General features: G+C 45.9%; 1 protein-coding gene across 1 annotated transcript; it reads left to right on the forward strand.

Moving 5' to 3' along the window:
• The first annotated feature begins 2,484 nt into the window (after positions 1-2,484).
• On the forward strand, positions 2,485-19,233 carry LOC115503492 (zinc finger protein 543-like). Its single transcript, XM_030299735.2, has 4 exons — positions 2,485-2,820; positions 5,284-5,410; positions 11,479-11,574; positions 17,300-19,233. Exons 1-4 carry the CDS (start codon positions 2,791-2,793, stop codon positions 19,144-19,146), a joined length of 2,100 nt encoding a protein of 699 aa, XP_030155595.1. The 5' UTR covers positions 2,485-2,790; the 3' UTR covers positions 19,147-19,233.
• The last annotated feature ends 6,114 nt before the right edge of the window (positions 19,234-25,347 follow it).

Raw genomic sequence — 25,347 nt, forward strand, 5'->3', positions numbered from 1 at the left:
ACCTCCAGCCTAGAAGTGGCGACCTGCTAAAAGAGACCTCTGGGGACCATACTGGCCAGGAACTTCACCTTAACAACAAGTAGCTGGGGGCAGGATGAGAGATGCTGACCTCCTGGCCCTCCTGGAAGATAACTCTCCGAGTGGGAGTTGGGAGTGAGGGATCCCTGCGCTCTCATCTGCACCACTGTAGTGGATTTTCTATCTCCCTGAACTGGGAAGGTTGAAGGAGATTAAATGTCTCAGTTCAAAAACCGCAGACTCGCACTGTTTTTACAGAATTACAGATCATCTTGAATAAATGTTCTTCATTCGTTGTATAACCTTGTTGTTGTACATCCATTTCCAGAGATATTAAATCTTGTATGTTTTGGTTTTTGTTCGCTTAAATTTTTTCCACCAGTTTCACTAGGGAATGAGTCCACATAACTACTCCTGTTGTCAAGCTAGAAGTCCCTCCTTGCTCTTTTTTATTTTTAAATTTTTATTTTTAAATAATTTTAGATTTACTGTAAAGTGGCAAGTATGTATTTCCCATTATATATAACTTCCACCCCAGCTTCACCTCATGTATTATGCAGATATATGGTACATTTGTCAAAGCTAAGAAATTGACATTGATATAACATTGTTTACAAATTATTTGGATTTTACCATTTTTTTTCCTCCACTAATGTCCTTGTGTTGCAAGATCCCATTCCAGGACACCAGGTTGCACTTAATCAAGTTACTTTGTTACACTTGTTTTTCATGATCCCAACACTTTTGATGAGTTTTCATTGGATATTTTATACAATGTTCCTCGATTTGCACTTATCTGATTTTTTTATGAGTAAAGTGGTGAGTCTGGGGGAAGGACATCACAGTAGTGAACAGTTTTGTTGCATCATACTATGTGGTACATGGTGTCAGCAGGACATCACTAAAGCTGCTAACCTTGCTCACTCGGTAAGGGTGGTGTCTACCCATTTCCTCTGCTGTCAACTTACCCTTTTCTTCTTTTCATCCTTAGTCACTAAGTCCAGCCAATTCAAGGGAATCAAACTCCACCATCTGAAATAAGGCGATCTGTATGTTACTCGGAATTCTGTAGGAAGCTTTCTCTTATCTCCCTGTACCCATTTCTGTAAGAGCACTACTGATTCTTGTTTCTTTAAAAAACAAATAAACATAAGTACTTACAAGAAATATGTGTGTTGGGATGCCGGGGTAGCTCAGTCGGTTAAGTCTCTGGCTGGATTTCGGCTCAGGTCACGATCTCTTGGTTCGTGAGATCAAGCCCCGCACCCGGCTAACAGCATAGAGAGTGCTTGGGATTCTCTCTCTCTCTTTCTGCCCCTCCCTTGCTTGCTCTGTCTCTCTCTCTCTCTCTCAAAAGTAAACAAACATTTAAAAAGAAAGAAATCTGTGTGTTGTGATTCCCTTTTTTACACATGGGGGAAAAATAATGTGGAGGTCTACTCCTTGGTGATGTGTTTAGTAATTGTGACAGAACAGCAGGGTCAAATACACACCCTGTTTCCACTTTTATAACTGTGTGTATATTCATTGGAAGCTGCGTTTTATTTTCTCACCTTGTCACGAGAAACACACACACACACACACACACACACACACACACACAAATAAGTAACCAACGATGACTTTTAAGTTTTTTGTAATATATTCTCGAAGGATTGTTAGCATTCCTAACATGACTGTTGGTTTCTTGTCTGCACCTATTTAATGCCGGGTTGGTTCTGGGTTCGCCCCTGCCCATTCCTTTCTCTATTCTCAGGCTTTTCTTGAGACTGGAGATAACCCTGTTCGCTAACAACTCCCGAATTTGCAGATCCATGCACGACCCCTGGGCCAGCGATGAGACACAGGTCGAAGTGCCGGTGCTCGACCCCTGCGTCCACCTCCGGCCTCGCTCACCAGCGGGCGTCAAGGCCCCACAGCACGTGCAGCTGGTGCTGGACAGAGCCCGCGAGGGGCCAGGCGATGCGCATGCGCCGCGTGGGAGGGAGGGCTTCTGGCGTCCGCGTCCTGGCGCTCGCTACTCTTAAGGCTTGTGTGCCCGGCTCCCTCCAGGAGGATCGCGAGGAGGTGAGGAGCACGGGGAAGTCCAGAGCTGAGCCGAAGACCTCGGTCCCCCACGTGTCACGTGCCCCGACCCCGGGCGGACGTCCCGGCCCCCGGAGCCTCGATTTCCCCGGGCACGTGAGGGACCGTTTCGCGCCCGTCCCTCGGCCCCACTGTGAAGATGCAGGTCCGAGGCGGTACTCGGCCTCGCGCACTCTTCCACTGGAGGAGACAGGCTCGGGAAGCTCCCCACCGCCGCTGCTTTCAGGGACAAAACCACAATTCCCAGAAGGCTGTACACCGCGTGTCCGCGCGCGCTGGGCCAATGACAGCCCAGGACAGGGGCGTTTCCTGCGGCCCGCCCCGGCGGGGGCGGGACTTCCTGCTCCGTGGAGGCGAACGTCATCCGCCGGTGCCGGGTGGGTCGTACCGGTCTGTGCGGCTTCGAGCAGTGGTGGGCAGGGCGCCTTTATGAGGCGCGAGCGGAGAAGGCGGTGTGGAGCGTGGGTCTTACCTCCGCGTCCTTGTACGAGCCTGATACCCGCCCCTCATTCTCTATAACGGGGTGTCACGTGAGCGCCTGCTGTCCCTGCAGCCCTGGACCTCGAGCGCGCTTCACAGCGGGGAAACTGAGGCTGGGAGTGAGACCGTCAGCCGAGGTCGCCCCGCTCTGGGGCCCCTCGGCCGCCACCCCCTCCCCGGGCTCCGCTCTGTGCACAGGGTCCCACGATGGCGGCGGCGTGGATGGCCCCTGCGCGGGTGAGTGGACGACGCTGTGGGTATTGCAGCCTGTCTGCTGCGGAGAGGGCTCCTGGGCAGCCGGAGGCTAGGAAGCCGTTCGCTTGCCTTTTCTCCCTGTCGTTTGTGTACAGCGCGCGTCGCTAGCTTGTCGTTTTATTGTCCGTAGTCCTGCGGCAGTGCCGGAGTTCCGACAAGTGTTTGGTCAGTGCCGGGCGGGCGTCCGTCACTCACAGATCCAGCCCGCCCGGGGACCTGCAGGTGCCCACCCGGCCCTCCCGCCGACCTCCTCGACCTTGCCTTCTTCCCCGGGGGCGCGGTTCTCCGGACACGCAAGCCTGACCATGCTGAATTCATCCCCCAGCCCTTGTCCTTGCCCTGCCCTGTGCCTGCGATTCTGCCCCTTTGACTCTGGCGGGAGGGAGGGAGGGTCTTCCTCTCACATCCTTCTGGCCTCTGCTCAGATGTCACGCATTTGGACAGAACTGTCCCAGCAGTTGAGGCCGAAGTGGCCCCTTCCCTGCTTGCCCATCGTCTGGCATTTTTGTGTAGGAAACCTGGCAAAATTAAATAAGGGTTCCTGGTTGAATATGTCTGGGATGTTGTGGGAGCAAAGAGAAAACAGTGGCAGAGGAACCCTAATCGCTGGCCTTGGTTAATTTTTGCTGTGGGTTGAAGGGCAGACCTAACATTTCACCTCTTTTAATCCTCACCTCCTCTGAGTTAAGTTCTGTTATTATTGCTGTTTTGCATGAAAACAACTTGAGGCTTAGAGAGTTCAGTTATTTGCCCAAATTCACTGCAGCTCTTTTTTCTTTTTAATGTTTTACTTATGTTTGAGAGAGAGAAAGAGAGAGAGTGCGAGCCAGGGAGGGGCAGAGAGGGGGACAGAGGATTCGAGGTGGGGTCCGCGCTGACAGCAGCAAGCCAGATGTGGGGCTCAAACTCACAAACCTTGAGATCATGACCTGAGTTGAAGTCAGACACTCAACCGGCAGACACCCAGGCGCCCCTCACTGCTGCTCTTAAGTAGCAGAAACAATCAGTGTGTCAGCCACCACAGCCTGTGTTTGTACCCCCTTCTGTACAAAACGCATATAGGGATACCTGGCAGTGACACGGAAACATTGCAAGCCAAGCAGGCTTCCTTGGAGTAGGCAGTTTGGGCGGAAGGTGGGAATATGGCATTTCAGCAGGTGGAAGCGTGTGGACAAAAAAAAAGGTATATTTGTTTCAGGAGTCCCCAGAAGACCTGTGTGATTTCCATGGCCCCCCGTCCCCATCTGTCGAGACCTACCCTGGGAGGGCCAGCCTCTGTGATCATTTGCTGACCGTTCCATCATACACTCTGCCAGGACAGACAGTGGTAAATCGGAGGCTGTTCTCATGGCCGCAGCCTGCTTGCATCGTCCTCAACAGCTTCCGTTCTCTGGGCCTGAAGTAGTCTTTCCTCAGGGATGGGTGCCGTGAGGACCCAGGCAGGCGGGTTTGAGTTCCGGCAGAGTCGCCAAAGGAAAGGAAAGAAGACTCCAGTAGGAAAAAGAAACAATGGCTCATTGTGGATTCTCCCTGGCAGTCTGAGGAGCAGAGGCATTGGCACCTGATCCAGGCCCTGCCACTTCCCAAGCAGGTGCCACCACCTCAGGTGACTGTCCTGTAAGGTGGCCGATGATGAGCTCGCTCCTCTGCCCTTGTCCACAGAAATTATGTTCAATGTTTGCCGAAACGAGTGTGACTGGGTATTTATGTGGAATGCTTCACATCTGCATTAACTCCTTTGCTAATGGAGGAGTGTCAAGATTGTGCAGTTAGACCCTAGACCAGAGGGACCTCAGTTCAAATCCTGCCTCTGCTCATACCACGTGTAAACTTAGGGCCCCGACTGGCATGAGGGTGATAATGATACGACCTCAGGCTGTGGTCAGTCGTCCAGTGCTTCTTTTACGAATATCTTTTTTTCATTAATTTTCAAAACTACTACCACCGAGTGATAATTACTGTATTGACCCAGGAATTGAGGCTCCCAAGTAACACTTGCCAGGCAAGTGTTGATTTTAAGAGGATTCACACCTCAGGAGTATGACTTTTGTTCCCTTTAAGGAGACAGGCAGAGCGTCTGCACGAGGCAGGCACACTGTGGAGACCAGTGAGTCTCGGGGATTATTCTGTAATTATCATTGTTGCTGTTTTCAGTGCTCTCCCCCATTCGTCTGGCGTCTCGGAGCCCTTGCCATGCTGTGTCTCACAGTCCACACAGGAAGGTCCTGACCTTGCGTCATTCTCCCTGGGCTCCCACGTGGGAGGCTCCTGGCTCCCGCGCTGCTGTAATCAAGGCAAAGCAGCATCTCGGAGTCCTTGAGGCCAGCACAGAGCTCAACCCTCAGCGGCCGTTTGGTCTCTCTGCTCCCTTGCCATCAAGAGATGGGCTCTGGTTCCCGTCAGCAGCCGTAGGACAAACACAGCTGCCTCTATTTGACTTTTCAGATGCTGGTGACCTTCGACGACGTGGCCGTGACTTTTACCCAGGAGGAGTGGGGGCAGCTGGACCCGGCCCAGAGGACCCTGTACCAGGAGGTGATGCTGGAAACCTGCAGGCTCCTGGTCTCTCTGGGTGAGGCCTCCCTCCTCCTGCCGTGTGGGAGACCCATCACCTCCTTCCCTCCACTCTCTGGCTCCAGGCCTGGCTGGTCGAGAAGGCCTCTGTAGCCTGCCTCCCCCCTCCCCACAGCTTCGGTGATTTTCTAGACTCCCCTCTTCCTGCGTGCTCTCCTGTGTGGGAGGGAGGGTGAGGCGAGAACATAGTTGGCTTTTGGTCACAGCCAAAGAAGGGTGTGTTGGGAGGAAATGGGGCTGTCTCACGGAACCCACAGGAAGGAATGCCAGCTGGGCCCCTTGAGGGACTGATCCAGCAACCTCGAGAAGCACGATTATGCCCTGGCTTCCGGGGCTTTCGTCCTGACCTCTCCGTGGGTCTGCTTGTGTCTCTGTCTTTTCACAGTGTTTTTTTCTGCCACAGCTGTTTGGCAGCAGGAAGCGGTCGCCCAGTCCTTGCGGTGTGAGGCCCCATGTTCCGTGTCTCTGCGGATACCGTTCCTCTTCATTCGTTTAATTCTGCCGACATGCCATCTTCGGCAAGTGAGGAAAATAGGGCCACTGCAACGAGTCCCTCTAAAGCTTAATCTGTTCAGTTTAAAAGACCCCTCTTCGTCGCGAAAAGCTCTCCTGCGGTTTTTGGTGGCACAGGTTCTTTCTTTTGTGAAATGTTGAGGAGAATAGATGCCGTTTATGTCTGTGCAAGGTCCCTATTTGACCACACGACTGAGTGGGAGTCCCAATTTTTTGTTTTCAGTGGTTCCTGAAGCGCTGTCTAGCGTCATCAAGTCTGTCTCTCTCTCTGGCCCGTGTTTCCTGAGGATTGAGGCCTCCTGCTCACGTCCCCCTGTCACTGTTTCAGCCTCCTTGGGCTGAGGTCGCTGGCCCCACACGGCTGCTTCCTTCTTCGTGTAGTGCTTAGGAGACCGGGGTCTGGTGCCAGACCCTGACTGTTCAGTCCCCGCTCTGTGGCTTATGAGCTCTGTGTTTCTGGACCGGGTACTGAACCGCTCTGTGCCTCGTAGTCTCAGCTAAAATGAAGTAACATAGCACCTCTGCTTCACAGGGCTGTCGTGAGGGTCAAATGGCTCAGAACAGGGTCTGGTGATACCTTGCGATGTGCGGCTTTAGCGATTGTGACCCTCGCTGCCGCCAGTACTGTTCTCATGTCATCCTCGTTCTCATGGTCTGGTCTTCACCCTCATACTTGGACTCAGCATCTTCTGGAACAGTGTTGTATAGCTTTGTGGTCAAAGAGCCCAGATGCCAGACACGACTACACAGACCCTGATCCACCTTGGCTCAGCCATTTACCAGTTCCACGGTTTCAGCAAATCTGCCTGATCTTGGTTTCTTCATCTACAAATGGTGCCAGTCACAGTGTTTACTTCGTGTGGAGGCTGTAAGGAAATCCTAAATTAGAATTTTTTATGTTCGCTGGAAGAACAACAGAATCCTTCGCTTAGGACCTAAAAAAGACTTCGCTCAATGAAGACACTTTTGAGTGAAAAGCCTCAATATTTTATTTTATCTTTTTGTGAAGTTTATTCATTTATTTTGAGAAAGAGAGCACAGGAGGGGCAGAGAGAGAGGGAGAGAGAGAGAATCCTAAGCAGGTTCCACCCCGTCAGCATGGAGCCCGACGTGGAGCTCAAACTCATGACTGGTGAGATCATGACCTGAGCCGAAATCAAGAGTCAGACATCCAACTGACTGAGCCACCCAGGGACCCAAGGCTCAATGTTTTAAATATGTCATTTATTTTCTAAGTTAGTACATAAATTTAATTCTATGTTTTAAGAACATACTGCATTTAAATTGCTTGGCACAGTCCCTTGGGATATGGTTACATCCTATAAATATTAGTGTTTTGTTTTAAGTTTACTTTTGAGAGAGTTGGGGAGGGGCAGAGAGAGGGAGAGAGAGAGAATCCCAAGCAGGCTTCACACTGTCAGCATGGAGCATGATTTGGGGCTCAAACTTGAAAACCGTGAGATCATGACCTGAGCCAAAATCCAGAGTCAGACACTTAACTGACTGAGCCACCCAGGTGCCCCTAGTTGGTTTTTTTGGGTTTTTTTTTTTTTTTTGAAGACTTTTTAAAGAGCAATTTCAGGTTCATAGCAAAATTGAGAGATTCCCCATAAACCCCCTTCCTCCACACCTGCACAGCCTCCCACATTATCAACATTTCTCCCAGAGTGGTGCTTTTGTTATAGTCAGTGAACCTACACTGACCTCATAGTCCCCGAAAGTCCATAGTTTACATTAGGGGTCACTCCTTGTGTTGTGCATTCTGTGGGTTTGGACAAATGTGTAATGACACGTTTCCATCATTATAGTATCATGCAGAGTATTTTCACTGCTAAAAATCCTCTTTGCTCTGCCTATTCGTCCCTTCTGCTCCCCTTCATTAACCCCTGATCTTTTTACTATCCCCATTTGTGTTTTCCAGAATGTCTTGTAGTTGGAATCATACAGTATGTAGCCTTTTCAGATTGACTTCTTTCATTTAGTAATGTGCATTTAAGGTTTCTCAGTGTCTTTCTGTGGCTTGACAGCTCATTTATTTTTAGTGCTGCATACTCCATTTTCTAGATGTACCACAGTGTATCCATTTACCTGCTGGAGAAAGTCTCAGTTGCTTCCAAATTTTGGCAATTAACTATAAAGCTGTTGTAAATATCCATGTGTAAGCTTTTATGTGGACTTTTGGGGAAATACCAAGGAGTGCAATTGCTGGATCTTATGGTAAAGTTAGGTGTACCTTTTTTTTGTCTTATTACATTTTCTTGTCACATTACCTAATACTTCCAGTATTTTTGTAGATGTTTATCAAGTTGAGGAAATTTCCCTCCATTCCGCTTTTGCTTAGAGTTCTTTTTTTTTCTTATGTATTTTTTTAAATTTATTTACTCATTTCGAGAGAAAGAGAGAGAGAGCACGAGTGGGGGAGAGAGACAGAGAATCCCAAGCAGACTGTGTTGTCAGCACAGAGCCAGATGCAGGGCTCGATCCCACTAACTGAGGTCATGATCTGAGCCAAAGTCAGGAGTCAGACACTTAACCAGCTGAGTCACACAGCCTCCCCAGAGGTGTTTTTTTTTTGTTTTTTTTTTTAAACTCTGAAACATGAATGGATGTTGGATTTTATCAAATGCTTTTCTGCATTATCAATATGATTGTGTGATTTTTCTTCTTTAGCCTGTTGCTGTGATGGATTATGTTAATTGATTTTTAAATTTTGAGTCGGGTTTGTATATCTGGGATAAATCCCACTTGGTTGTGATTTATCATCTCTTTATACACTGTTGGGTTTGATTTGTTAATATTTTGTGGAGGATTTTTTTTTTCATCTATGTTCATGAGGCATATTGTGTATACTTTTCTGTGATGTCTTTATTTGATATTAGGTAATGCTGGCCTTACATATTGAATTAGGAAATATTCCCTCTGCTTCTGTCTCTGGGAGAGATTGTAGGGAATTGGTATAATTTCTTCTTTCAGGTTTTGGTAGAAGTCACCAGTGAACCCAACTGGGCCTCGTGCTTTGTTTTTTGGAAGGTTATTAACTTTTGATTCAATTTCTTTAATAGATATACACCTACTCAGATTGTCTGTTTCTTCTTGTGTGAGTTTTAGCAGATTGTGTCTTTCAAGTGATTGGTGTATTCATCTCAGTTATTGAATTTGTGAGCATAGAGTGGTTGATGGTATTCTTTTAAAGTCCTTAAAAAATTTTTTTTTCATGTTTGTTTATTTTTGAGAGACAGAGAGCATAAGCAGGGGAGGGACAGAGAGAGAGGGAGACACAGAATCTGAAGCAGGCTCCAGGCTCCAAGCTGTTAGCAGAGCCTAACGTGGGGCTCGAACTCACAAAGCACAAGATCATGACCTGAACTAAAGTCAGACGCTTAACTAACTGAGCCACCCAGGCACCCCTTTTAATATCCTATTAATGTCCATAGGATCTGTAATTTGTGTTCTCTCTCATTTTTTTTTTTTTTTCAGTTAGCCTGGCTAGAGGCTTATCCATTTTAATGATCTTTTTAGAGAACCAGATTTTTGTTTTGTTGATTTTCTCTATTTTCTGTTTTCAGTTTCATTAATTTCCGCTCTAATTCTTAGTTCTTTTGTAGTGTTTACTTAGCACTTAATTTGTTCTTCTAGTTTCCTAAGGTGGAAATGTATATAATTAACTTTAGATCTTTCTTTTAAAAAGATATTTCTATGTTATAAATTTACTGCTAAGCACTGCATTGCTACATTCCACAATTTTGCTAAGTTGTATTTTTTATTTTTTTACGTTTATTTGGTTTGAAGTTTTTTGTTGTTTTTTTTTCTTCAGTAATCTCTACACTCAACATGGGGCTCAAATTCATGACCCCAAGATCAAGAGTCACATGCTCTTCCAACTGAGCCACAGAGGCATTCTCTATTTTGGTTTTCATTTAGTTCAAAATATTTTTTACTTTCTTGAGATTGCTTCTTAGACCCACATGTTATTTAAAAATGTGCTGTTTGATCTTTACCTATTTGGGGATTTTCCAGTTATCTTTCTGTTATTAATTTCTAGTTAATTACTTTGTGGTCTGAGAGCAGACATTATATGATTTCTCTTCTTTTTAAATTTTGGTTAAGGTGTGTTTTATGGCCCACAATATGATCTGTTATGGTGAATGTCCCATGTGAGAGAAGAATGTGAATTCTGTTTTTGGGATGCAGTAGTCTACAGATGTCAGTTATATCCAGGTAATTGGTGGGATTGTTCAGTTCAACTATGGCATTATTAATTGTCTGCCTGTTGGATCTGTCCATTACTTTTTTTTTTTTTTAAGTTTATGTATTATTTACTTTGGGAGAGAGACAGCGGGGCAGAGAGAGAGGGAGAGAGAGAGAATCTCAAGCAGGCTTCACACTGGCAATGCAGAGCCTGACACGGGGCTCAAAATCATGAAACTGCGAGATCATGACCTGAGCAGAAACCAAGAGTCGGACGCTCAACCAACTAAGTCACCCACGCGCCCCAGATCTGTCCATTTCTGGTAGAGGAGTAGTGTAGTCTCCAACTTTGATAGGGGATTCATCTATTTCTCCTTGTCATTCTATCAGTTTTTGCCTCATATAGTTTGATGGCAGACACATACAGATTAAGGAATTTTATGTCTTCTTAGCAAACTAACCCATTTATCATTACATAATGCTTTCTTCATCCCTGGTAATTTTCCTTGCTTTGAGGTCTGCCCTGTCTGAAATTAATACAGGTCTGCCTGCTTTCTTTTGACTAGTGCTAGTATCAGTATTCTGATAACGTATTAGTATATTTTCCTCCATCCATTTACTTTCAACATGTATCTTTTTATTTACAGTGGGTTTTTTATAGACGATCTATAGTTGGGTCTTATTTTTTTATCCATTCTGACCATCTCTGTCTTAAAATTGGAGCATTTAGAAAAAAAACAGACGTTCCAAGTGATATTGATACAGAGGGGTTAATATTTACCATATTTGTCACTGTATTCTATTTGTTGTCCTTGTTCCTGTATTTGCATTCTAGTCTTTTTGCCTGGAATAACCTATCTCTCTGCTCAGATTACCCAGCCACTCTGCCTACCTGACTGTCTATGATCAGAGATGCCACTGGTGAAATGAACCTACTAGGTGGGGTGCCATCATCCTGGGAAGTGCTTAAAATCTCCTGATGCCCAGGCCTCACCCCAGATATTTTGTGTAAATTAGGCAGTGGTAGCAGCGAAGCTCACCAGGTATTGGCTGACGCACAGGGAGGTCGAGGCCCCTGACTGGATTAATTAGAAAGCACCTTCAGGAGATAGGTCTAAACAGTGTTGCGATTCTACAGGATGGGGATCAAAGGGAATTGGTGCATTCTGTGGAGCCGATGCTAATGTCTACAGTCTTTGGGGCCCAATGACAGTGTTTTATGCAGCTGGTTTCCAGGTCACATCATTTTATTTGCATGGATGGGAGCAGCTTCATTCTGAGGCCTTCTCCAAATTCTGATGTCCCAGTCTAGATTTATTTCTTCTCACCAGAATTTCCACGTCCTCTTTCTTTCTCCGTAAACAGGCTGTCCTCTACCCAAACCAGAGCAGATCTACCCACTGGAGCGGAGCCCAGAGTTATGGACACTGCAGAGAGGCCTCTCCTCTAGCAACTGCCCAGGTGGGTGCCAACAGCTGGCCAGGTGGGGGTCCTGGCAGCTTGTAGACGGCAGAGTAGACTCCCTGGAGTTTGTGGAAGTTTTACTGTTGTGGCCTCTCTCAAGGCTTAGGATGCACGGAGCCTTGTAACCTGAGGTCTTTCCACCCGTTCCCGGCACCCCATCACAATGTCCAGCACTCCTGGGGAGGTGTGGGGCCTATTAGGTAAGAAGTTTGGGCTCTTGGCTCTGGTTGCTTGGGCTTAAAAACTAGCTGTGACATGCCACAACCCTGTGGCCGCAAGAAAGGAGCGTCACCTCACAGTGCCTTCATGTAAGTTCAGCCACTGTAACCCAGCTGCTCTAACAGGTGTATTCCAGAATCTTGGGGGCTCAGCACACGAAAAGTACTTTTCTCACCGAAGGACTGTGTGGGTCCGCCTGCAGCTGTGTGCCACACAGTTACTCAGGGACCCAGCTACCTCCTGTCGTCAACATGAGACTTTCGGGTTGTCCTGCCTCCTTCCAGCTGGCAGAGGGGAAATCAGAGAAGAAAGGGAGGTGTCATGCCCACTATTTCTCCTCACATTCGATCTGGCTGCACTTCGGTGCCTGGCTCTGGGAAATGAGGCTGAACTGTGTGTCCGTGGAGAGGAGCCAGCGGTTTGGTGAGTGTAGTCTGCTCCTGAAAACTGCTAGCATAATAGTTTCTATATCACTGGATTATTTGAGGACGTACCAGATTGCATGTGACGCTGGTTCACACTGGCCCTGACCTACAGGGCACGAATGGCTCAGCAAAGGTAAGCTGTTAGTGCTACTTACGTCACAGTATGAGTCCTCGTGAATAATGATAGCAGTTCAAGTTGCCTTCTGAAGTGCAAGGAGACTAGCTGTCCTCTGCGTCTCACCCTTTCCCACCTTCTCCACCATTCTCCAAGGGTCCGTTAGACACTCAGAAGCACTGCCGGGCTCCATATCTTAGCACCCCTCCTGTTCGCTTAAGCTTCAAGGTAACACTTCACCAACACTTCACCCTCTCTTCCCCAAATGTGGGCCGCTGAGGCCCTCGGGACATCAGGTGTGCTGACTGGTGCCACCGCAGAGCCAGGCTCTCCCCTCTCGTGGTCCCTTGGTCTATTCAGCCCTTCAGAGTCTGTTCCACACCTTCACCCTTGTCCCCGGTCTCACGTCTGCGAATGTGCAAAAGACACTTCAGCTCACCATGCCTGAGAGGGAGCTCGTGATTTTTCCCTCTCCTCCCACCTCCCGTGCAGGTCAGAAGGCTGGGTGCCACTTTAAGTCACTCCTCAACCCTTCCGTCTCCACCAGCCCCCACATCCAGACATCCTGTCCATTTCATACACGCGTCTCCACTGCCTCCCCTGCTACCCTGGGCCTGTCCCCACACACCTAAGTCCAGCCGGTCTCCCTGCGTCTGCTGCATGCCTCTGATCTGTGCTGCCTCCCACACTGGCTCCCCCAGCCGCTTGGACCTTGTTCTAGACCTTCGCCGGCCCCCCCACCCACCAGTGATGTCTCAGCACATTTTCATGGTGAAAGTCGTCTGTGTTCTTCTGTTGCTTGATCTCCAACCCTTATACATGGATAGAAATCTCTGTGTGAACCTCCCCATCCTGCCCCCTCGTGGAGCTCAACCTTAGTTCCTGCACTAAGTCCAGATCACACCTTTTTAGGGCACTTGCTTCTTCACGTATTTTCTGCCTCTTCAACTTTAATCTCTGCTCAACATAAAAATATGCTCGGTTGCCTCGCACTTAGGGAAAGTAAATTACAAAGGCTTATGCCTCTCCCGTGTCTGCACACTGGCATCAACTCCACTTTCCCTGTATAACCAATCTTGGAAAAGTTGTCTCATTCTTTTTTTTTTTTTAATGTTTATTCATTTTTTGAGAGAGAGAGAGAGAGAGAGAGAGAGAGAGACAGAGCACGAGCAGGGGAAGGGGCGGAGAGAGAGGGAGACACAGAGTCTGAAGCAGACTCCAGGCTCTGAGCTGTCAGCACAGAGCCTGACATGGGGCTCAAACCCATGAACAGTGAGATCGTGACCTGAGCCAAAGTCGGATGCTTAACCAACTGAGCCACCCAGGTGCCCCAAAGTTGTCTCATTCTTGCGAGAGATGTCTACATTTTTGTTCCATACCTCCCATTAATGATTATTTTCTTGAACTTTTTGAATGAGATATAACTCATATGCTGTGTTGCTTAAAAGCCTTAAGAGGTCAGCTTGACGAATCTTTGTATACGTATAAACCCACATCACCACCGTTACGCTAATATATACCACAGTGCCCCTGATCTGTGGTTTCGCTTTCTGCGGTTTCAGTTACCCGTGGGCAACCACGGTCCAAAAGCAGGTGATGGTCCTTCTGATATATCAGCAGAAGGTCAATAGTAGCCTAATGCTGTGTCACATGCCTGCGTCATTCACCTCCCTTCGTCTCCTCATGTGGGCGTTTTATCATCTCACAGCACCACAAGAAGGGTGAGTGGCGTACAATAAGATATTTTCGGATAGAGACCACATTCGTGTAACTTTTATTCCAGCGTTTGTTAAAATTGTTCTATTTTATTATTAGTTTTTTTTTGTTAATCTCTTATGTGCCAAATGTATAAATTAAACTTTAGGTATGTATGTACAGGGACAAAACATAGTATATACAGGATTGATACTACCCGTCATTTCAGGGACCCACGGGGGGTCTTGGTACAAATCCCCTGCAGATAAGGGGGGGCCACTGTAGAATATCTCCAGCACCTTGTCAGGGTCTCATGCCCTCGACAGCCCCTTCCGTGAGGTAGCCCCTGTTTAGACCATCAGCATAGATTTATTTTGAGTGTTGAACCCACTGTGTGCTGTCGGTATATCTGTCTCTTGATCATCATTATGTCTGTGAGATTCTTTTCATGTGGTTGCATATAGTTGGAGTTTTCACAGTCGATACAGTGTGATGTCTCATTGTGTGAAAAACTGCCGTTTATTTATCCCTTCCCCTCTTGACAGGCATTGCTGTTGTTTTCAACTTCCTGCTGCCGAGGATATTCTTGTCATGTGTTTCGGTGCCGAGAGGCACTGATTTCTGTGAGGAACGGATTCTGGTATGTTTCTGGGTCAGGTTGGCTCAATTGGAAACTGCCAGGCAGTTCTGCAGAATGGTGCCCCCTTTCACATTCCCGCCATTCGTGTATGAAAGTGCCGACATTGTCCTCTTCGCTCTTTGAGGCCCCGTGGGGGGTTCCTCTGAACCACAGCACAGCAAAATGTTCCTTAGGAAAATATTCCTTACACAGTCACTGCTTTGCTCCCAGTTTCCAAATACGGCAGCGACCATCAGGATAATGGGTAACGGCCCGCAGTTTACTGAACGCCCCGCAGGGGCCGGCATTGTGCCCAGCGTTTTACAGGCCTTGTCTCAATTCAGCCTTCAGGGCGGCCTCTGAGGCAGAAGCTGAGCCTGTCAGTGCTTTAGACGAGATTGAGATGGGAGCAGCTAAGTAACTTGTGCCATATCTGCTCACTTGGTGCAGGCAGGACGTGAGCCAGGATGTGGGCCAGGCGTTCCGGCTCCAGAGCAGACACTTAAACTCCGTACCGTGTGAGCTCGTCGTGTAGCACGCTTTTCTGATTGTGTCGTGGGCATCTGGCCTTCTTGGGGTCTCTGCCCCTGATCTCCCGGGACCTATCTTGTCTCCTTACTCTGGTGGCCTCTTTTTAATTTTTTTTTTTTTCCAACGTTTATTTATTTTTGGGACAGAGAGAGACAGAGCATGAACGGGGAGGGGCAGAGAGAGAGGGAGACACAGAATCGGAAACAGGCTCCAGGCTCTGAGCCATCAGCCCAGAGCCCGACGCGGGGCTCAAACTCACGGACCGCGAGATCGTGACCTGGCTGAAGTCGGACGCTTAACCGACTGCGCCACCCAGGCGCCCCATCTGGTGGCCTCTTTAATGTTGGCTCATCACGCCTCTCATGGACCGTGCTCCCCGCACCCCCAAGTGGGGAAGGGACAGAGAGAGAGGGGGACAGAGATCTAAAGCAGGCTCTGTGCTGATAGCAGAGGGCCCAGTGCAGGGCTCGAACTCACAAACAAGATCATGACCTGGGCCCAAGTCAGACACTTAACTGACTGAGCCACCCGGGTGACCCATGGACCGTTCTTTTTATTCTTCAATACCCTCCAGGGTTAATATGTACATTCTTACACTGTCAGTTTACATACTTCCTAATTAGGTCCCAGATGTATGTTATGGGACTAACCCATGATAAACAATTAGAGCTAACGGGGGTTACGTTTTGCTCAGTGTCTGGCACCAGACTGAACATGGTCCACATAGCAAACATGGCAAATGCAGGATTTCACTCCATCCTCATGGAGTCCTACGGTCCAGGCTCTTTTTTTAGCTTTATTCTTGAGAAGACAAAATGAGGGCTGAAGGAATTTGAGTGCCGTGGGAGGTACCACGGAGCTAATACTGAGTTCCTGTGGGGCTTGGGCCTAGGGTTTCTGTGGTCCAAGACCATGATCTTTTTTTTTTTTTTTTTTAACGTTTATTTATTTTTGAGAGAGAGAGCATGAGTGGGGGGGGGGGGGGGGGCAGAGAGAGAGAGAGGGAGACACAGAATCTGAAGCAGGCTCCAGGCTCTGAGCTGTCAGCACACAGCCCAATGTGGGGCTGGAACCCACGAACTGAGATCATGACCTGAGCCGAACAAAGTCAGATGCCCAACCGACTAAGCCACCCAGGCGCCCCCCCAAGACCATGATCTTAACCGTAATACTGCTGTGATCTCTAACTTTTGCTAAAGTGGACCTCAGGTACAAATTGCAATTAATCCTAAACCTTGGCTTATGACACACTGTCCTCACTGATTCATGAATGACCTTGATTAATTGATGTATTACCCAAGGTATTTGCTCATTCATTTCTTTTTGAAAATAACGTACTTAACATCACTGAACTGAAGAACGAGAACATTGCTCACACCTGCTGTCTAGGCGGTCTGCACTGCTGTAACGAGAATGCCACAGACTGGCAGCTTTAACAACAAACGTTTGTTATCCACGGTTCTGGAGGCTGGAAGTTTAAGATCCGGGTGCTGGCAGATCTGATGTGTGGTGAGGGCCCTCTTCCTGGTTTGCAGATGGCGGTCTCTCTGTCCTCACACGGTAGACACTCTTGTGTCTCCCCTTGCGAGGACACCAATCCCGTGTCGGGGGTTGTACTCTCACAGGCCCATCTCTGGCGTGCTGCACTCCCTGAGTCTCGGAACACTCTGCTTTTGTTCATTCTGTTAACCGAGGCCGAAATGGTGTTCCCACTCTCTCTGTCCAGCAGCTTCTAGCTCTCCCTATACGGGAAGCTTCCCTGACCTCTTCCTGGATGCTGCATGGGCTGCCTCAGGTGCTCCTATCCTGGCCTCTTATAGCACCTGCAGACGTTCTTGCTTGGAGCAAACCCAGCACACACGCGACATTCCTCTGTCTGCCCGTCCCTAGTCTCCAGACACTCTGTCCCCCATCGGTTCTCTTCCTCTGGATTTCCTCTCAAAGGTTTCAAGAGTTCAGGATCCAAAAAGAAAGAAATTGTAAACGGGGTTTCCGAGATTGGAAAACATGGGAGGTGCCGAGCCACTGTTTCCATTTTCTTATTCCCACTGAAATGGCAATTTTGCTTTTCTGTGTAGCCATCTCTAATAGGCCCTTCTGTGTATTGTATTCCCTTAGGTGACAATGTAAAACCTGAGACCACCGAGCCTTCCCCTTCCCACCTTGCCTTGTCTGAGGAAACCTCACCACGGGAGCAAAGGACTTCACGAGCCCCAGGGTACTTCCAGCTTGGGCAAGGCAAGAGTCAGGATAGGCCATCAGAAATGCTGGAAGGCCAGTTGGAACCAGGATCAGACCCCCTGATGGAAAAGCTCCCTGGAAACCGGAAGCCCGAACATGATGGTTTAGGGACAGATGATAGTCTACACTCAAGGATTGTACAGGAGCTGATCCCTGCGGGACATGTCCTCCATGAACGTGACTCACGGGGACCACTGAAAGATCCCTTGATTCGTGAAGGGAGACGTCCCTATAAGTGTGCAGAATGCGGGAAAGTGTTTACCAAGAACTGCTTTCTTGTTCGACATGAGCAGGTTCACACTGGAGTGAGGCCCTATGAATGCACCGAGTGCGGGAAAACTTTTAGCAAGAGCACACACCTCCTCCAGCACCACATGATCCACACGGGGGAGAGGCCCTACGAGTGCATGGAGTGCGGGAAGGCCTTCAACCGCAGGTCGCACCTCACGAGGCACCAGCGGATTCACACTGGGGAGAAGCCTTATAAGTGCAGTGAGTGTGGAAAGGCCTTCACCCACCGCTCCAATTTAGTCTTGCATAACAGGAGCCACACTGGAGAGAAACCCTTTGTGTGCAAAGAATGTGGAAAAGCCTTCCGAGATAAGACAGGTTTCCTTCGACACTACATCATCCACACAGGAGAGAAGCCCTTCGAGTGCCTGGAGTGCGGGAAGGCCTTCAACCGCCGCTCACACCTCACGTGGCACCAGCAGATTCACAGTGGAGTGAGGCCCTTTGAATGCAACGAATGTGGGAAAGCCTTTTGCGACAGCACAGACCTCATTCAGCACTATGTCATCCACACGGGGGAGAAGCCCTACAAGTGCCTGGAGTGTGGGAAGGCCTTCTACCGCCGGTCACACCTCAAGCAGCACCAGCGGAGTCACACCGGCGAGAAGCCCTATGTGTGCAGTGAGTGCGGAAAGGCCTTCACCCACTGCTCCACTTTCATCTTGCACAAAAGGGCCCACACCGGAGAAAAACCCTACGAGTGCAAAGAATGTGGGAAAGCCTTTAGCAATCGGTCAGACCTCATCCGACACTTCAGCATCCACACTGAGGAGAAGCCCTATGAGTGCATGGAGTGCGGGAAGGCCTTCAACCGCCGCTCATACCTCACGAGGCACCAGCGGATTCACAGTGGAGAGAAGCCCTATGAGTGCGTGCAGTGTGGCAAAGCCTTTTGCCAGAGGGCAAACCTCATTCGACACGCCATCATCCACACCGGGGAGAAGCCCTATGAGTGCAGTGAGTGTGGAAAGGCCTTCACCTACTGCTACACTTTCATCTTGCACAAAAGGGCCCACATTGGAGAAAAACCTTTTGAGTGCAAACAATGTGGGAAAGCCTTTAGCACTAGGAAGGACCTCATCCGACATGTCAGCATTCACGCCGGGGAGAAGCCCTTCGAGTGCTCTGAGTGTGGGAAGGCCTTCAACCGCCGCTCGGGGCTCACGAGGCACCAGCGGATTCACAGTGGAGAGAAACCCTATGAATGTGTCGAGTGTGGGAAATCCTTCTGCTGGAGCACAAGCCTCATCCGACACTCCGTCATCCACACCGGGGAGAAGCCCTATGAATGCAGCGAATGTGGAAAGGCCTTCAGTCGTAGCTCCTCCCTCACTCAGCATCAGAGGATTCATACTGGGAGACACCCCGTCAGTGGCAGTGCAGCAGAAGTGGGGAGACCCTTCACAAGTGGGCAGTCCTTGGTCACCCTCTAAGCGCTCCACAGGGGAAAGACTTTTAAATGTAGCCACTGAGGAAACCTCTTATTCAGAATCCGATCGTTCATACCAAAGAGAAACCCTTCTGTTGGAGGATATCGGTTGTCATCTGAGGAGTCATACTGGAAATTCACCCAGCCTAGAGCCTTATTCTACATCTGAGAACTCCTCCAAGAGCATGGTCCAGTCATTCTCATGCACTTAGCATAACCATTGGCCCCATCTTCTCAGTTTACACTGCAAAATTATCTCAGGGATATTTAAACAAAGGAGGAGGAGATACAAGAGAAACACAAGCACAGTTTCTTTCATATTTCTGTGACAAGCCTATGGCAGTTTCTTGTTCCTTATCTTATTGGGGGGGGGCGGTGTTTCAGAGATCAGAGACCCTTGTCCCCTTTGCCTTGTATATACCTTCACTGCTGTCCATTGTCAGGACAGTTGGGACAGTTGAGGGTGTATTGAAAACCTTTATTTTTTTTATTTTTATGTTTATGTTTTTTCACACTCACAGATGGCTTTATTCAGCCGTCGCCCATAGGACAGGGTGCCTCCCAGACCCCACAGTCCCTTGAAAACCTTTATTGAAGGCCTTTGTTCTACAGCATCATCCCTACCTGTGAGTAGCATAAGTCTTAACAAGAAATATGAAAACTTGAGTTATGAAAGACTCATACTTCAGGAGATAAAAATGTACATATGAATGGGCCCACTGTAGCACATTCTTAAGACTTTGATTTTTTAAAAAGCAAAAAATTTTTTTCAGGTGTACTTAACCATCCGTTTATACGTGCTCTTGATCTACTTGTCTATTGTTTTTTTGTATTTTTCTGTACGACGAGGATGGCAGTGTAGCTGCGTTACCTGGTCAGATGAATCCTCTGATTGTGGTTCTTGAGCTTCTCCAATCCTATTTAGAGAGGCTTCTCCCAAGTCCACCTCACTTGTTTTCTATGGGTCGAATTAGAGCCAAAACAAAAGAAAACACATAGCTAAATTAAGCTAAAAAAATAAAGAGAAACTCCAAAAAGCAGAGAGAAAGAATCCCATTTTTAATCCTACGAAAGGTGGTGTGAGGATTCACTGTTGAGGAAATTGACTAGAATATTAACAGATGAAATGGGCATGTGCACATGCAGGGGTGTGTGAGTTTCACTGTTGTTTCCATGGCCTTGGTTTCCAGTGTAGTAAGTAACAGTACCTTTATCAGCGTCTTTGGGAATTCCTTCTTTGTTTTTTTGTGGGGTTTTTTTTTTGTTTTGCTTTGCTTTGCTTTGACCTACCTGTGATAGTATTACCTCACATTAAGAAATATGCTGTACAGAAAGACGTAAAAATAATCACGCATTCACTTTGAACCCTCCTCAGGGCCTCCTAAATCACCGCAGGTGTACTTTTGTATTGCCATCATAGAGCAAGCCATTTTTGTTACATTGATTCATGGCATTATTGTGAAGGCACCTCTTAATCCTTTTCGGGTCATGTCTAAGAAGTCTTAAGGAAGCTCTCTGTCCTGAATACTTTCTCCTGTGTTTTCTCCTAAAAGTGTTATCGTTTTTGCATATAAATCTGATCCATGTCAAGTTAATTTTTGTATTACCATGTGAGGTTTAGGTTGAGTTTCTTTCTTGTATTTTTGCTTAAGGATGTTCAGTTGACTGGCACCATTGGTTGAAAACTAGACTACAGTACTATGCCTCCACTGAATTATGTTTATTCCTTAATCAAAAACCTGTTGGGCATATTTATGTTGGTCTATTTCTGAGTCTCTGTGTTATCCCACTGATTTGTACATCTAAACTTCTGCCAGTACCAAACTATCTTGATTACTGCAGCTTTTAGTAAATCTTAAAATTGGGTGAAGTGATTTCTCCTATATTCTTTTTTGAAATTGATTTAGCTTTCCATATCAAATTTTTTCCCTTGGCTTTCTGTAAACACTTTATCATGTGCTTGTCTGTATGTAGGAAACATCTTGCTGGGAATTTGATAGACACTACATTAGTCTATGGATCATTTCTGTGAGATTTGGCATCTTTATTATTTTGACTCTCACACCACGAACATGGTATGTCTCTTCATTTATTTAGATCTTTTTTGGTTTATTTCACTAGCGTTTTGTAATTTTCCACTTGTAAATCCTGAACATATTTTGTTAGATTTTTACTTTGGCACTTTTTTTGGAGTCACTGTATGTTATATGGAGGTTTGAATTCCAGTTTGTACATGATCATTACTGTTACAGAGAAATATGATTAATTTTGATATGTTGACCTTGCCTCCTGCGACCTTGCTGAATACTTATTCTAGCAGAATTTTGTGTAGATTCCTCAGGATTTTCTTCATAAACAATAATGTTATCAGCAAATTGCAAATATCTTTTTGTCTTCTTCCCAATCTGTATCTCTTTCATTTCCTTTTCTGTCTTTATTGTACTAGCTAGAACTTGCAGTACAATGTCAAATAAAAGGGTGAAAGAGGACATACTTGCCTAGTTTGTAATGTTAAGAAGAAAGCATTCAGTGTTGATTATTAAATATGATGGCTGTGGGTTTTTTGTTGTTTTACTTTTTAAAAAATTTTAATTCCAGTGCAGTTAACAAACAGCATTATATTGGGGCGCCTGGGTGGCTCAGTCAGTTGAGCGTCCAACTTCGCCTCAGGTCATGATCTCACGGCTTGTAAGTTCAAGCCCCACGTTGGGCTCTGTGTTGACAGCTCAGAGCCTAGAGCCTGCTTCAGATTCTGCTTCAGATCCCACTCTCTGCCCCTAACCCACTCACATTCTGTCTCTGTCTCTCTCAAAAATAAATAAAAATTAAAAAAAAAAAAAACAGCATTATATTAGTTTCAGGCGTACAATATAGTGACTCAGCAGTTCCGTATATTACTCATTCCTGGAGATAAGTGTACTCTTAATCCCCTTCACCTAATACATCCTTCCCAATCACCTTCCCTCTGTTAACTATCTGTTTGTTGTCTATAATTAAGAGTCTGTTTTTTGGTTTGTCTCTTTTTAATTTTTTTTTATTTTAAAAATTTTTTTTCAACGTTTATTATTTATTTTTGGGACAGAGAGAGACAGAGCATGAACGGGGGAGGGGCAGAGAGAGAGGGAGACACAGAATCGGAAACAGGCTCCAGGCTCTGAGCCATCAGCCCAGAGCCTGATGCGGGGCTCGAACTCCCGGACCGCGAGATCGTGACCTGGCTGAAGTCGGACACTTAACCGACTGCGCCACCCAGGCGCCCCTGGTTTGTCTCTTTTATATATGTGTGTGTGTGTGTGTGTGTGTGTGTGTGTGTGTGTGTGTGTATATATATATATGTGTATATATATATATATATATATATATATATATATATATGTATATATATATATATGTGTTCTCTGTCTAGTTTGGAAAGACATCCTCTTAATTTACTAAGAGCTTTCATTGAAAGGGTATTGAATTTTGCCAAATGTTTTTTCTCCTTTGGCTGATGTGACCATGTGATTTTTCTTCTGTAGCCTGTTGATATGACAGATTGCTTTGACTGGTTTTGAATGTTGAACTGGCCTTGCCTCCTTGCTTCCTTGCAGTAAACTGCACCAGGTCATGGAATATAAACATAGTGTAGCAGCATTCTGTTTGCTAATCTTTTATTGGGGAATTTTGTGTCTAAAATCATAAGCATATTGGTGTATAATTTTTTTGTACTAATATCGGTGTCTGCGGATTACGTGCCTCCCAAAATGAACTAGGAAGTGTTCCTCCTCTTCTTTTCTTTTTCTTTTTCTTTTCTTTCTTTTCTTTCCTGGATGAGATTTCATAAAATTGGTGTTATTTCTTACTTAAATATCTGGTAGAATTCTCCAGTGAAATCATTTGGGCCTGGAGATATCTCTTTGGGATACTTTTTTTTTTAAAGAATTTTTTTTTAATGTTTATTTTTGAGAGAGAGAGACAGAGACAGAGCACAAGCAGGGGAGGGGCAAAGAGAGAGGGAGACACAGAATCCGAAGTAGGGCTCCAGGCTCCGAGCTGTCAGCACAGAGCCCGACACGGGGCTCGAACCCACAAGCTGTGAGAGTATGACCCGAGTCGATGTGGGATGCTCAACCGACTGAGCCACCCAGGTACCCCATCTTTGGGATACTTTTAAATAACACATTCATTCAACTTAATTGGTAGAGGACTATTGAGAGTTGTTATTTTATATCAGGTGGGTTTTGATAGAACTCTGGAGGAGTTCCATTTCATCTAAGTCTTCTAACTAAATTGTGGAATTGTTTGAAGTATTCCTTTATTATTATTTTCATAATAGGAAGACCTATGATTATATCTCCTGTTTTATTCCTGATATTAGAAATGGATATTTGTTCTTTCTACTTATCTTCTTAGATTTTATCAATTTTATTGACTATTTCAAAAAACTATCTTTTTATATCACTGATTTTTTTTCTATTTCTATTCTCAGTTTCTTCTCTGGTGTTTATTATTCTACTCTTTCTGGTTTTATTTAGCTCTGTGTAGTTTTTTGAGATGGTAGGGTTTGTTTTTTCTTTTTCTTTTTTTTTTTTTCAACGTTTATTTATTTTTGGGACAGAGAGACAGAGCATGAACGGGGGAGGGGCAGAGAGAGAGGGAGACACAGAATCAGAAACAGGCTCCAGGCTCTGAGCCATCAGCCCAGAGCCTGATGCGGGGCTCGAACTCACGGACCGCGAGATCGTGACCTGGCTGAAGTTGGACGCCTAACCGACTGCGCCACCCAGGCGCCCCTGTTTTTTCTTTTTTAATGTAAGAAGTCTTTGGTTTTGTGAATTTCCAGCATCACTGTTGGAGTTCCAGCCCAGAAATTTTCATATGTTTTGAATTCACTTTCATTCAGTTTAAATAATTCTTGATTCTATTGGATACTTCCTCTGTGACCCATGGATTATTTAGAAGGGTGCTCGTTAATACCCAAGTGTTTGGAATATTTTATTATTTTTCTGTTCTTTCTAGTTTCATATGTGGTCTGAGTGATTTCAGAACATTTACATTTGTTGAGGTGTATTTTATGACCCACAAACAGATGAGCCATAAACAACATTCTTGTTAAATGTTCCATGGGTGCTTGAAAAAGATAGGTAGCTATAGATATACAGATACAGATATATTCTGATGTTGTTGGGTGGAGTGTTCTATAAATGTGAGATTCTGCTGGTTATTGGTGTTACTCAGATTTTCCATATCCTTGCTGATTTTGTGCCTAGTGTTTCTATCAGTCACTGAACAAGGAGCATTGAAATCCTCAACTGTAATTGTGGAATTGTCTCTTTCTTTCTGTTCTGTTACCTTTTGCTTTGTGTGTTGGAATGTTTTCTTGTTTGGTGCATATACATTTATGATGGCTCTTTTTTGGTATGTTGACCCTTGTATCATTATGTAACTAATATCCCTCTTTGTCCCTGTTAATTTTCATGGCTGTGAAGTATACTTTATCTGGTATTAACATAGCCACTGCTGGACTTTTATTACTATTTATATGGTTTATATTTGTGCATCTCTTTTATTTTAACGTACCTATATTGTTACATTTGAGGTAAATTTTTTGTGGGTAGCATACGAGGGATCCTGCATTTTTTCCCCTACCACTTTGACAGTGTGTCTTTTAATTGGCATGTTAGACCATTTATACTTGAAGTCGTTACTGACATGTTGGGACTAAATGTCATTTTTCTTCTTCGATTTTTAATTTTTCCCGTTTCTTGTTCCTGTTTTGCTGTTTTGGTATTTGTGGAGGTGGGCAAAGGGTTCCTTGCCTTCTTTTAGGTCCCTGGACATATTTTAGAATTCAGCTTTGATTCACATATAGTGGTTTGGGGGCATATTTCTTTTTTCCTTTTTATTTTTAAGTCGTTGCTCTAGGTATTAAAATGTACATGTGCAATTTATCACAGTCTCCTCTCAACAACATTTACCAGTTAAGTGCAATGTAGAAACCTTAGTTCTATTAGGTCCCTTTACGCTCACTATTCTTTTAGTTGTCTTGGGTGTTTACTCTTCCCATGTTGAGGACCATATTGAATGATGTTACAATTTTTGTTTCAGTTGTCAAACATTTTTATTTTTTTAATATTTTAATTTTAGTTTTTCAGTTAATTCATTTATTATTTCTGTGAGAGAGAGAACGCATACGCGCACACAAGTGGAGGGGGAGGAGGGGAGA

Source organism: Lynx canadensis, chromosome E2 (genome assembly GCF_007474595.2).
Source record: "Lynx canadensis isolate LIC74 chromosome E2, mLynCan4.pri.v2, whole genome shotgun sequence".
Lineage (NCBI taxonomy): Eukaryota > Metazoa > Chordata > Mammalia > Carnivora > Felidae > Lynx > Lynx canadensis.